At 36.4% G+C, this 14,500-nt stretch overlaps 1 protein-coding gene across 2 annotated transcripts in view; it reads right to left on the bottom strand.

Annotated features, from left to right (window-relative positions):
- Positions 1–14,500, bottom strand: part of PTPRZ1 (protein tyrosine phosphatase receptor type Z1) — a 162,764-nt gene that overhangs the window by 29,599 nt on the left and 118,665 nt on the right. Inside the window, exons 12-13 of one of the 2 annotated variants that reach the window (XM_060020798.1) lie at positions 8,327–11,900; positions 3,197–3,341 (exon numbers count right to left, since the gene is read on the bottom strand). In XM_060020798.1, the coding sequence (XP_059876781.1) occupies positions 3,197–3,341; positions 8,327–11,900 (3,719 nt within the window). The remainder of the gene's footprint in view (positions 1–3,196; positions 3,342–8,326; positions 11,901–14,500) is intronic. The other variant, XM_060020799.1, reaches the window with a different exon arrangement.

Here is a 14,500-nt window from a genome sequence, read left to right as displayed (position 1 = left end):
TATACCAGCTCTATACTTTTCAGCTATGTAATCAAACATTCGTTGGTTTTAGAAAATAAGTGGTCTTGTAATGATACTTGCATTAATAAATAACAAAAGAATCTTATAAATCATACCAATAAGCTTAAAAGTGGGAAAAATTAAAATAGTACAGGATAAATTCTGGATGAAGATCATCTGTACATGGCCTAGGTACCCTTTATAGTACAGTCTTACCTAGGAAGTGACATTCTACTTAAAAGGCAGCATGGTACTGGGAGGCCTCCATTCTGGGTTGGTAGCTACTAGTGACCCACAAATTTAAATGTAAGATCAAGAGAGAATTCATATTGCTTCTCTTCCCACTCTCCCCAGCCAGAACAAGTGTGTCTATGGAAAGTTCTGTTCTATATAGCTTTTGATGGAGTGCTGTTTTGTTGAATATAGCCTTGGTATTTTTCAGATTCTAACTATTAAAAAAGCTCTCCAAAATGTACCCTTTGTTGTCTTTAAAAAGAACTTTCTGAAAATATTCCTTATGGAAGTAATTTTGCGTTTTAAAACTTATGATTTGGCTCACGTAAATTATACCTTAAAATATCTGGAAAATAATTTCAAGGCATATTATTTAATGTATGACAAGATTCAATATCTAATGGTCCATCTGTTCTGTATCAGCAGTGAATGTCTTCACATCTATGTGCTAAGTGTTGATAACTATGTCTCCTGCTAATTTTCAGTCAGACATGAGGAAAAAAGTGATGACTGTTTTAAACTTATAGACATAGGTCCTATCAATCAATGTTGATCTGATTATTTAATTTACACCTTTTCATCACAGTATTTAGAATTAAAAGCTAGAAATGTGTAATTATGATTCCATTGTTTTGGATCCTTATACAAAAATGAAACAACATTCATCATGCTGTATTCATCACAGAGACCCTAAAGAAAGTCTGACAGCAATCTTAAAGATGATCTTTCCCCGCAAATGGTAAAAAGAGGAAAGTTTCATTCCTAGATGGGTAAGTGACTTGTCCAAGGCCATATAACAAATGTCAGGAAGAACTGGGAAAGGGATCCAGATTTATCACCTCTGATTTGTTCTGTCTTTCTGCTACGACATGCTTCTTCTCAAGGTTTACACAAAACATGAGAGACCGAGTTAGATAAATTAGGCAAAAGAGAGGATTTATTATACCACTTTGCGATTATTTTTTCTCCTCAAGAATTAGGTCAGAAAAGTGTTTTAATATATAAACTGGAAAAACGTATAAGGACCATACACCTATTAGGACTCTTGTTGGTATGCCACTAGATTTTTAAACCTTTCTACAGGCTGTAGTTTCCACAAAGGTCGAAAATGTTTCCATATTGGATAGTGAAACCATATTGCTCACAAATGCAGCTACACTGGAATTTGAATAATTCACACAAACCTTGAAGAATGCACTAACATTGTCATTAAGTCAGCAAATACTACCCCTCGTGTATTCGTGTTACTGATCTAAAAAGTTACATTTGGAAGTGAATCAACTTCAAATGGCTGTGAGTTGGACAGATATGTGAAATTTGTAAATTGGTAAGTAAGAGTAACAAATCTTATCAGGACATTTGACAGTTAGATATAAAATACATACATAAAACCCTAAGAGTGCTTATATTTTATTTAATTAATTATTTTTTTTTGTGGTACGCAGGCCTCTCACTGCCGTGGCCTCTCCCGCTGCGGAGCACGGGCTCCGGACGCGCAGGCTCAGCGGCCATGGCTCACAGGCCCAGCCACTCCGCGGCATGTGGGATCTTCCCGGACCAGGGCACGAACCCGTATCCCCTACATCGGCAGGCGGACTCTCAACCACTGCGCCACCAGGGAAGCCCGAGTGCTCATATTTTAAACTAACACTCTGTACTCAAGTTACATAAGACCCTGACTGGAATGCCCTTCTCCTTTAGCTCCTGTTTCTGAATCCTATCCAGCTCAAGCCTGACATTTTACATTCACCCTGCCCATTCTGGCTTATCAAGATCCCTTCTTCTCTGACCTCTCTTAGCATTAGAGATTCCAGCTGCCATGCATACACTTTTGTGTAATTTTTTATAAATTTTGCATGGAAAATTCTTTCCCCTCAATAAGCATAAATTTCTTGACAGTGGTGATTCTCATTCATTCATTCATTCCTTCTTTTATACTTTCCCATAGTAGTTCACAGAGTACTAGGCACATGGGAAACAGTCAATAAACATACTAAATATTTTTGAATAAACTGAGAGAATATATTTTGGAATAACACAAAGAGTGGTGATATGAACTTACAGACAGAGGTTGCTAAAAAAAAAGAAACTGATTATAAATCTTCTGAACAAAATTCTCTTTTAAAACAAAAGTATAGAGTACTAAGCTATATCCTTTCTTAGTTTACAGATATGATTCCTTATATCATCATAAAGTCCTTGTTTTCCAACAGACACAGTTATAACAGTTATACTGATTTACATTGTGTCCCTAGTAATCTTATCACTTTGCAGTGTGTTCTGCTTGCTGTAGGATGGGAAGCTTACAGTGGGTACAATTTTCCTTGTCCTTTAAAGGTTTCAAGAGATTATTGATAAGAATGAAGCTATAGCTCATCTTCAAGGCAAATTATAATGAATTTAAAAATCCCATCCATCTTAATATAGTCATTTATTTTCAAATTATATTTTAATGCTTAATTTTTACTTTTGTGCATGGGTTATCATTTTTTGTATTAGTATGCAATTGATATGTATCTTGTACAAAATCCGCTGCTATATATAAAAGTATATTTCACTATATCAAAAACTATGTTTTCTAAAATAATAACTTTTAAAGTTATAACAGCTGGAGCATTTAACTGAGAAGCTTAGATTTATATTAAATGCTATGATAATGTTTGAATGCTAATTAGATGAATATGAAAGTGCAACTGTCGAAATGCTGTATTAAATATTAACTGAAACCAAAGTTCCTCCATTTCGCCTTTAATTGTTTGACAGAAGTATGAAGAACAGTCAAATCTTTTAATATTATGTCTTTGGATTCACAAATTTCACCTTACTCATAGTTACCTGGATAAATTAATGGTAGCTCTCAAGTAAAGGGAATTTTGAATATGCTTTGAAAAGCATTCAGGTAAAACAAAGGCAAAAATCTGAGCTTTATGAAATGCATATCCAAAACAAACACTCAACTTACCTCCAGTAGATGAGAATACCCACAAGAACCACTAGACAGATAAAAGTCAGGGCTGACACGATCACAAGGGGTATAACTGCCTTCTTCTCGGATTCCAACCCCTCAGCTAGACCAATACGAGACTCATGGCTACTATTACTGGCCTCTGTAGTCGGAGAAAATTGAGAAAGTTGATATTTAAGCTTAAGGAAAAGCACATTTTTCAACCGAATAACTGCAATCTTCACTGCTGTTGCTTACCTTTAAAATTTCGACTCTATGAGACAAGCAAGGTCTATGATCATAAGCTAATTTAAGTAACACAAAGCTTAAAAAGTAAGGCAGGCTATCCAGTTGCAAAATAAGTGAGTCATGGGAATGAAATATACAGTGTGGGGAATTCAGTCAATAACTATGTAATATCTTTGTATGGTGACAGATCGTAACTAGACTTATTGTGGTGATCAGTTTGAAATGTACAGAAATATCAAATCACTATGTTGTGTAACAGGGACTAACATAGTGTTATAGATCAATTATACTTCAAAAACAAACGAATAAACTCACAAAAAAAGAGAAAAATAAAGTAAGGCAGCCGATCAGAGCTGAAGAACTATAATATCCCAACAAAGATTGACAACCTAGAGGTGCCATGGCAAGAAGTATAATCTTGCCTTGAAAAGCTTAGTAAAAGGGACATGAAAATATTAAAATAAGAAAACTATTCAGCTGCTAAATAAAATGATCAGGGAAAACAGTGCTACTTACTGAATCACCACATATAATCTTGATTTCCCAAAATTAATTGTAATGGAAATATTTTTAATCCCACAGTTAGGTAAATAATTAGAAGCAATTAATAATTTCATGAAGAGAGGATCTTAGGATAACCCTCCTTACATTAGGATAACCCTTCAATCCAGCAAACTGTTTAACATTTAAATGTAGGTTGCTTTTAAGATGTTATTTTGAATGCCCTTCTTACCAACTGTTTTTCTTTATCAACAATAAAAATACTATTGCATGTAAATTGAAGGAATGCACAGATCTAAGAAATTCTTTTTAAATACGCAAGTGTAAATTATGAAAATGTCTAAATTCTGTCCTTTGGTTAATTTTAAAAGATGGCAAATAACTATCTTTGTGACCAATCAGGTACATTATTATTCTAGCATTTTCAAAATCACTGCAACTGAAGCTATCATTCTGAGTTGTTAAAAAAAAGTTTCAGAACTGCAGGGTGTCAGTGGCCAGTCACAATTCTTCCCTTTTACTCTGAGGTGTGTGCAGTGTGAAACCAAGATGATTGAACATTAGAACCATTCTACCAGGATGATACGCTGACACTGCTACAAAGTAACAGCCCTTATCCTGTCTACCTGTAGAACTTCTGGAATAACGAAGTTTAAGCCCCTCATCAGAGTCTACATTGCCTCCTACACATTTGGTACGTTTGGTGCTTTTATACCAAGTATCTAATTCTTAGTGATATGAGACAACAGCAATCTATTTAATTGAAAATATTATCAATTTAGTTGAAAATATTTGAGAATAAATTTGATAGTCACAAATTCATAAATATAGCATTGAAATATATCTAACTGGAGAGAACTTAAGAGTTAAAATGATAGCTTCCTTCTGTAAGAAGAGATGATGCAGAAAGGGTCAAGAATTTAATCCACTCATATAGGAAATGCATCTATAAGTGACAACCAAGTGTCCCAAGATGTTTGTTTTTATAACTATGGAAGGATTTGCTAGAAAAAAGCAGAATTCAAAGTTGTGACTAGAAATAATAAAGCTGTATAAAAAGTGGGAATATTGTAAGTCAATATTGTAACCCACCCCCTTAGCCATATATATATATATATATATATATATATATGTAAGTCAGTAATCGGTAAGTCAACTGATTCCTGAGCTGTAGTTAATATTCTTGTGAGAGAAGGCTGAACTTTACCTTTTATTATGTTACTCATATGCTCTGGTCATTACATATTGTAGGGAGGCTCATCTAGAAGCCTAAATAATCTGACGGTGAATGTACCGGTATTTTTTAAAGAAATTTAGGAAAGCATCTTGCTTTATACACAATTGTCTTTACATTGTTTCCTATTGTAATTATTGTTACCTAAGTAGAAAGTCTGTGGTTAACAAAGGAAATAAGCCACTTAGCAAAGTCCCTGGTACCTAGAAATTACAAATGCAGGTTAGTATTATTGTCTATTTCAGTCATACTTGAAGTGTGTCCCCCAGAATAGCGGCATCGACATCACCTGGAACTTGGTAGAAATGCACATTTTCAGCCCCTCTCCAACCATCCCAAATCTACTGAATCAGAAACTCTGTGGCTAAGACCCAGCAATCTGTGTTTTAACAAGTCCTCTGGGTGATTCTGATCCACATTAAAGCTTGAGAACCAATGATGTACATTAACTTACATGCAGAGTGAGGTTATATAATTATACTGGTCTTCAATGACCACAAATATTCACTGCAGTATGTATATGGGTGTATGTGTATATATATATATGTATCTACATATATACATATCTCATTTATATAGATGTATGTGCATACATATACATGAGATATGTCTGATCAAATATGTGATACATATGTAAGATATATAACACATAAAACATATAACAAATTACCACATATATATCATACACTCTATATACATGCACTATACACACACATGCACACACACAGAGTCCTGTATATAGACTTTTCTCATAAGTTCTCTGGGATGTCTGATTTTAAAACAAGCCTTTTAATTAGGGAGTTAGAATGATAAATCCATGGTAATTACATATAATGAAACTTAGATATTTTATATAAGATGAGATACCACATGAAAGTAGACAATCCCCTGGCTGCTTTGTATATACTACAATGAGGAACAACTAGTTATACTGATTTTTATATTCATTAGTTGACACTAAATATCTTTTTGGATATGGCTCCGTAGTGTATATGAGTTACCTAAATGATAAGACAAAAATGTGCTAACAGACAATTAGAAAACAAGAACTAAGATTAATATTTTAAAATTCACTTTGAGAATAAAACACTAGAATTTTGGTATTACAAATTAAGCATTATACATATTTTATTGTTCTCAATCATGAAAACGTAGTCCCTAAGAGACAGACACCAATGACACATGTTTCCAGTCTCAGTTTTTTATTAACTCCCTATGTGACCTAGATCAAGCAATCTAGTATCTTTGGGACTCAGTTTATGCATTCATAAATTGCAGATACTAATATCTGCCTTATCTATATTATTTTGACGAGCATGTCTTGTAAATTATTCTACATTCTAGAAGTAGGTAATAAAATGATAAGCTTCAGAATTAGTCTATATGCATTTGATAAAGAGGCATATTCAATTATTGGATAAGACAGACTACATATTTTTTTTACAGATATGTTTTAAAAATAGGCAAGAATTTTTCCCTAATCCTGTATGATCTTATTTACTTCATTAATTATGTTACTTGCTGCTGTCAGATGTTATATTTGTATTGTTTTCCTCATCAGTGGGAGAACACACTCAAATTAAATAAATCTAATTAGTGCATTGAAGAGAAATTGCTAAGTTTTAGTCAATAATTTAAGGTTTGTCATTTTACAGTATATATAGTCTTTCCATAACAGCATAATCTAGCAAGAACATACAGATGATGTCACTACCTAAAAAGACAGAAAAATGGATGGGTTCCTGATGTTTTATTTCTAAATAAATCTAATAAAAATTAAAAAACACACAAGGACTATATTTGAAGCCAGATAACAATTCATATACATGGCAACACTAATGAAATATGGTGATTCATGAATTCCTTACTCATTTTCACATAACAGAATGTAAATGTTTAAACTGGAACGAAATGTTAAACAGGTATCAAGTCAGAATGTAGAAAAACTTCTCTATCAAAATGTACAAACTTTTAATTGCTGCTGCACTGAAGGAAAAGTAGATAACTAATTCAAGGGATGGAAATAACAAAGAGGAAAACTATACTAATGAGATTGTTGTCTATGTTTTGGATTTTACATACCTACTTTTATGCAACAAGAGTGCAAGATTTACTTTAGCCTATCTTTTGACTTACTGTTGAGATTTAAATATTTTCATTGTTGATTTAAAAAATGCCTTAAAATGTAACAAAAGCAAATGATAAAACTCTTATGATCAATGCAATGAAATTATCTAGTATTTCATATTCTTAATGGTTTTGAATTTCCCCTTTTCTCTCCCATTGGCATCTAAAGCAAACATCTGTATTTTATATGCTGCAAGTAATCTGCTCGAAGAAACATCTGGCTGATAAATTAATTTGCATAAAATACATTAACAAATGAAATGCATTTCTACAGAAAATGTTCTGGTGTTGTACATCTTGTCATACAATACCTATACACACTATGCATATTAATGGCCGTTATTTAACTTCTTAGAAAGGTGTATAACAGCAAGTATAAAGTAGAATGTATTTTGTTAGTTCACACTGCCCTCTTTAGGCAACATAAGGTAATCAAACAAAGACAATTTTTAAAAATTAAAATCTTAAAAAAAATCTTACCATTAACTCTCAAAACTTAGCACTAGGACTTTTTTTAAAGCCCCCAAGCTGATGTGGATGTGCAATGATCTAACTCCTTTCCATTGGGTGGGTCAGAGAGAGGTGATACATATATCGTATTATTATCAGTTTATAATTCGTTTTATAATTCAATAGAATTAGTTGGCAACTTATTTTAGAATATGAGTAAACCTTAAAATTAAAATCATCTAAAACACACTCCAATCTATCATTTAAAAAGCAGTGTACTGAAAATGTATTATGCACACAATAATTGCTCTCACATGTAATAGGTATCTTGCAGAATACGAAAAAATTGACAATAAATAAAATCACCTTATCTGTTTTGGAGAGTGTTAACTTAAGGATCGAAACACATTGAGTATGCATTTGAAGTAATGAGGAAAATCATATTTTAAAAACTGTAAATTGATTTGTGAATATCTTGATTTTAAAAAATGATGGTCATTTTACCAAAATTCTCTTCCCATGATTTTTCTATTTTTTGAGGCAAAAGGCCACCACACCTCAATCTGTCCCTTGGATCCATAACTAACCTGCCTCTGAAATGTTGAATACTTCTGAGTGCCTGCTAGTAACAGTCGGTGTTGAGGGCTGTGGGGATCCAGGAGTTATCTCTGAGTCACCTGCTTCCAGGACCCCATCACCATCTTTTTCATTAATATCTGGAAAACTGAAATCTGTGGAAGTCTCGTTATCATTAAGGCTATCTGAGGTGGCTTGCCCTGATCCACTCTCTTCATCACTTGTAGGAACTGCCCAAGCTTTAGATTCTGGGCTGAAAGGAAGCAGGGCACTACCAGTCTGAATGTCATTTTCCTGTTTTCCATCACTGCGCTTCTGGGGTGGCACATTTGTTGGTGGTGATCTATCAGGACTTCTGTCCACATCAGTCTGACTGTCTGATATTACACCTGTGACTTTATTTCCTTCTTCAGAATTCTCGGATAGTGAGTATGAGACTGAGTTATTCAGATCCACAAGACTGTTTTCCTGGGTGTCTGAATCATTCATTACCTTTTCCTGTGATTCTCTATAGGAGGAGCATGACACACACTTATTTAGGGATAAGCCATCTCTATCTCTGCCATCATAACCATCATCATCGTAATCATCAGTATCACCATCGTCACCACCACCCACTAAATCAGCATCAGATCTGGCACTCTGAGTCAGCTCGGAAGTTGTTCTAGAAGGAAACAGCAACTTGGTTGTGGTTACAGAACCATCTTTGTTGGGAGAAATAACTGAAATGGAAACATACACGTTTCCTAAAGGGACAGAATGATCAGCAGTTACAACTGTATCAGAAACAACTGTTGGAATACCAGCCAATACCTCATCAGACATAGAACCCTTGGCAGAGGTGAAGACTTCATCAGAGTAAACAAGCTTATTTATAAGCGCATCTGGTGGTGCATCAACTGATAAAACAGGAGTAGCAAATGCATGCCTTCCTTCCCGGGGGGTGGCCTGGTTAAGCTCCAAATTGGCAGTTTGGAACGACTCATCATTACTGTACAATGAAGGTACCGCTTGCTGGGAACTTTCGCTTTTAAGCAAAACTGGTTCAAAATATTTCTCACTTGCGTAAGAAATGGTTAAACCTTGAAGTGAAGCAGCGTGCATATTAGAAGTAGGCGATACATCAGAGACTGGTACAGATGTAGCGTGCAGCGTGTTTTCCCTTGAAGTGGAATTTGATGCCATGAGATGCAATATTGTAGAACTAATGTGATCAACCTTGGGGGTTTCAACCAATATTGGATCACTAGGCACAGCTGGAAGAGCAGTTTTAAGCAACGTGTCAACATCAGAAGCCTGAAAGGAAGGTTGCAGCAATACTTCAGTATTAAAAGAAGCTGAGGGCTCATGAAATAAGAGCTGAGTTGAAGGAGATAACATTTCACTAGAAGCAGGGTCAGAGGATGCTGGCTCTGAGCTTGCGCTAAGCACAGGTTTAAGCGAAGTATCACCAAATGCTTGAGACACAGCGTGTGAAGACTGAACTGGAAAGTTATTTTCTGGAACTTGACTAATCTCATGATCAAAAACCTTAGTAGCAGTAAAAGCAAGAAGCCCTGGGAGGATGCCCTTTGCGCTAGAAGTGCAAACAGGGGATTCTTGTAAAGACGCATTCAATTTATTTACATTATCATACAGGTCGGGCATGACTGTGCTTTCAGAAGGGTAAATCAGCTCACTGAAAGAAGCAATGTGTGGTTCCGTCTCATTTCCATTTATTATGTCACTTTTAGAAAGCAGCTTGTTATCATCCCCAAACATAGATGCTGGATATGTAAATTCAGCTACAGAAACAGGTGAAGACACGTTAAGGGCTGTCAGACCATCTGTGTCAGATAAAAGAAATTCACTATCAGAGGAGGCTCCAGACCACTCCCCATCACCAGAGAGGCCATGAGTAGGCTGCGGCAACGGTGCGCTTGGGGTTACTAAGGGAGACTCAGGCATCGGTACGTGGTTAGGGCTGCTAAGGAAGGAACCCTGGATAGACTCATGCACAGGTACTGCAGAACTGTAAGGAACACTGAAGAGGTATTGGGAGCCCTCATCATTAGTTAAGGCATAAGAAGGTTCAGGCCCTGAAGAACGTGCATGCATCATAACGTCACTGCTGGACGGTTCAGCTTGAGAAAACATAAGCGTTTTATAAAGCACACCAGGTTCACTACCACCGAATTCCAAGGTCTCTGAGGCAGCACGAGTAGTGGTCTGACGTGACACCACATCAGAGTATGGAGCAAGGCTGGGCTCTAATAGCAAATCACCCCCAGCCACTGGCAGAGAAGCATGCAGGGACACCTTATCACTCTCAAGAGCTGAAGTAACTTGTGGAAGGATTTGAGAAACATGGTGAAACAATTCACTACTGAAGGAAGCAGAGGAAAATGGAAGCAAAGGCGCATCATCATAGGAAGACAGGATGGATTCAAATGACACACCGACACTGGGAAATACAGGCGTAGCATGCAAGGCCGAATCACTACTTGAAGCAGCAGGGGTAGTGTTGAGGATCTGATTGTCAAGCAACAAAGGGGTGACTAGAGGAAAGACTTCACTACTGTAGGAAGGTTGGAGAGGTGTCTCACCATTGTATACTGGTTGAGTTGTCTGCGGGTGTGCCAGGTTGATGGTGGGGACCGAATCGGGTTGTCCAGAGGATGGAGTAAAAGCATGAGGTGTTACCTCAGTTGGGAAGTACGCAAAGGTAGAATAATGTGGCATTTCCATATCTGTGACCAAGGGACCCTGTGACACCAGTGGGCCTGGAGGAGAGGACTCAGCTGTCTTCTCAGATTCATCAATATCCATCTCGGTGTAATTAGTCTGGAGAAAGCTCTCTCTACCTGATCCAACGTCGGGCAGTGTTGTCACATCTGTAGTACTAGGAAACCACACATTTCCACCAACGGAAGGATCCTTTAGAGATTCTTCCGAACCCGAGGAGGCTGAATCTTCTGAAGCATTTCTCGTAGATTCTGGTACAAGGACATCGTATGTGACTGCCTCTGGGATTTCTGAAGAAAACACAGAGCCATGGGATATGCTCTCAGAAACGAACGGCACAGCGGAAGTTGCGGGACTGGAGCCTGAAGAATCATCGGCTTCCGTACTGAGCTTGAAATTGGTCAATAAACTCTCTTCCCCACTGATATCAGTAGATACCTCTGGAGATTCCATTACAGAAACTGTATTTGAATATTCCACAGTCCCAGACAAGTTCATCTGTGGAAATCTGAGAACAGTTTTAGAGCCATCACTTAAAGAGACTGAAGTGTCTGCCAGAGTGAGAGATGGTAGCTGGGTCGCAGTCTGTGAAGTCAAAGGAACATCTTTTTCTGGGTCTAATTCAGTGACTGGTTGGGAAGTGGAATCTAAGGATGTGTTGGGAATATCCCCCTTTCCAGAGAATTCGCTTCCTCCTGCTGGGGACCGGTTAGTCTTGGCCTCATTGTATTTCGTTCCTACTTGGTTGTAGTTTGTTGTGGTAGGAATCTGGGGTTCCTTTCTCCTGATCTGGTTTGTGGTACCGTCTCTACCAGGATTCACAACAGTGTCTTCTTCAGTGTCCTTTCCCTCTTCTTCCTCCTTTGAAAAACAAATAAGATTTAATGGGACATAAGGAAATAAGAGAAAAATGGAATCTTAATAATATCTTATACTGCATTATGCTGTGAAACTTCACTTGTGGGATTTTGGGAACGTCACATAAAGCACCACCCCGTAGAAGCCATGACTATCCTATAACCGTTATTATCCACCCTTGAGGGAGAGTAACTAAACTTAATGAAAACATCTTATTTATGGCTACTTCATTTTATTTTATTTGATGAAAGGAAGTAAATCAATAAATACCACAACTTTGAAGACACATTGTAGTGGTATTTACTTACTGAGAGTGTTATGTAACACAGTATTTATTTTCTTGTGTTTATATTTCTCTGTTCAGTTCATCTGGCAACAAGCTAAATAGCAATGAGCTTCTTGTGCTGTGAAATGGCAATGAAACAACTTACTTCAAAGACAAAAGCAGCTGTATATTCAGAATATTTCATTGTATATATTAAGGATAAATCACAATTTTTAAGCCATCATAAGAGGAAGGTTTAGGACTGGAAGAGGTTTTTGGTTTTGTTTATTATTTTGTTTTAAATACTTTTCCCTGAGAATTTCATCTTAGACGGAGGCAGACATTTTAAAGACAACTTGTCAAAATATGGTTCTAGTACTGGTCATTAAATTTCGTGTCTCCTTTAGAAACACTATTCAGGTGACCCAGTCTTTCATGGACACTTAATCACTGTAATGGCCCAGGAGTTATCTGGCTAGAGGTCAACCAAAACCCATGCTTTCTTTTTTTCTTTAAACTGTGCATTTTATAGAACATCTAATCATATGTTTAGAAAACTAAATTGCCAAACGTATCAAGATATGATATTTTTTGTCCACGTGGGACATGATTCTGTAAGTTTGTTAGCACTGCCATCTATTAGACCTCTTAAGGCCGTGTGCCTTAAAAAGAGAAAAAAGCTACCGAGTACAGATTAGTCAGTGAGAACGTGACGAATATCAGTAGAAAGAATCTGAATCTTTAACCACGTGTGCTCATGAGCTTTTGTCTCATACACATGGAAAGTGGCCCTGTATGAAACACAAGCTTTCGAGCTTAATGTCTGCATCATTATCCAGAGCTTAATTATTCAGTTGGTTTTAAGTTTTTTTTTTTTTATTTTAAGGCACATGTGATAACCCTGAGAAGTGAGTCGTTAAAAATGGATATTCTCTTAGATTCCCCAGATACATTTCCTCACCAGTGGTATTTCTTGATAAAATTTTGCATTGTGTTTGATGCCTTGTTCGCAAGGACAACCAGGAGATTTTATCAAATAATTTCCTGAATAAATATTCCCCTAATCTTCAAGCCCAGAAACTTCATGTAAAAGGAAATAAGAATAGTTTGTCTTGACTCACTCTTGGTGAAAGATACTCTTCTTTCCTTAGAAGTTCTCACAAACACTTGTTTCATAATCTGATCCAGAGTTTCTCTGAGGATCAATGTTCAACTTAGCAATATGGAGTTTCTGAACTCTTCCTCATTTTTGCAAATCTGCATATTTGCCTAGTTTTCTGGTATCACTCCACACTCTTACCCTTTATCAAGACTTTCAAACTTTTTCTCTGCTCTATTCAAATCTCCATTTCCTTCTCTCCTCATTCTCAGCAGATGGCTTTCCTGGCTATAGAGAAAGTAGAAGCCACTAGACAAAAACACACCTCTTCCTAATGTTAAAACATCAAAAACCGGGACCAACAAAATCCACCCCTGCCCCTCTCATCCTGTTGTAACTGAAGAGATGTTCCCCTTCCTTTCTATTTCCTACATTTGCGCTCTAATCCATTCTCTATCATCTTCTCGGGAACTGAATACAACTATTTCCCTCTATTTTGTATTTTAATTTTTTTGCTTTCTTGAATAGATCATTCTCATCAGCTTAAACTCAGATCTCTCCTATTTAAAAGGAACATAAAGGAAAATCTCTAATTCAACGTCTAGTATTCATTTTACCTCTCCCCTTCTCTTCACAGTAAAGTTCCCAAAACACATGTCATCTATCTTCTCTATATGATCTGACAATTTCTATCAAATCCCACAGTAACACTGCTTCTCTTCCTCTTTTCTTAGATTCCCACACAAACCTCCTTTATCATCCTCCTATCACAAGCTACGTAGATGTCTATAAAATTGTTCTTAAAACATAATGCCACTCACCTTTTCTTCGATTCGATCTTTTGGAAAAAAAACTATACACACATTAAACACACATATCCCTTTCATTGCTTTCTTTTCTAGCAGATTTTAGACTGTGAGGTTCAGATACCTCTTAGAATCTGATGCAAGTGATGGACCTTTCATTAATCCCACCCAACTAAGTCTTGTACATCTCTATGAGGTCATATTATCTCATGTCAACATTTCAAGAAGAATATATGATTCATGTTCTAAGATTACTTTATACATATCTGAAACCACAAATATTTTAATGGACACTGTTTCCTACAACTTCTTATGGAGTTATTGTGAACCTCTCTTTCACTATGGTTTGGACTACTTATATTATAAAGGATCACACCTGTTATCCTTCACAACTTCTATTAAAATTTTTTTATTGTAAAGCCTTGATTGTGCT

Source organism: Delphinus delphis, chromosome 9, assembly GCF_949987515.2.
Source record: "Delphinus delphis chromosome 9, mDelDel1.2, whole genome shotgun sequence".
Lineage (NCBI taxonomy): Eukaryota > Metazoa > Chordata > Mammalia > Artiodactyla > Delphinidae > Delphinus > Delphinus delphis.
This window is presented reverse-complemented; position numbering and strand designations above follow the sequence as displayed.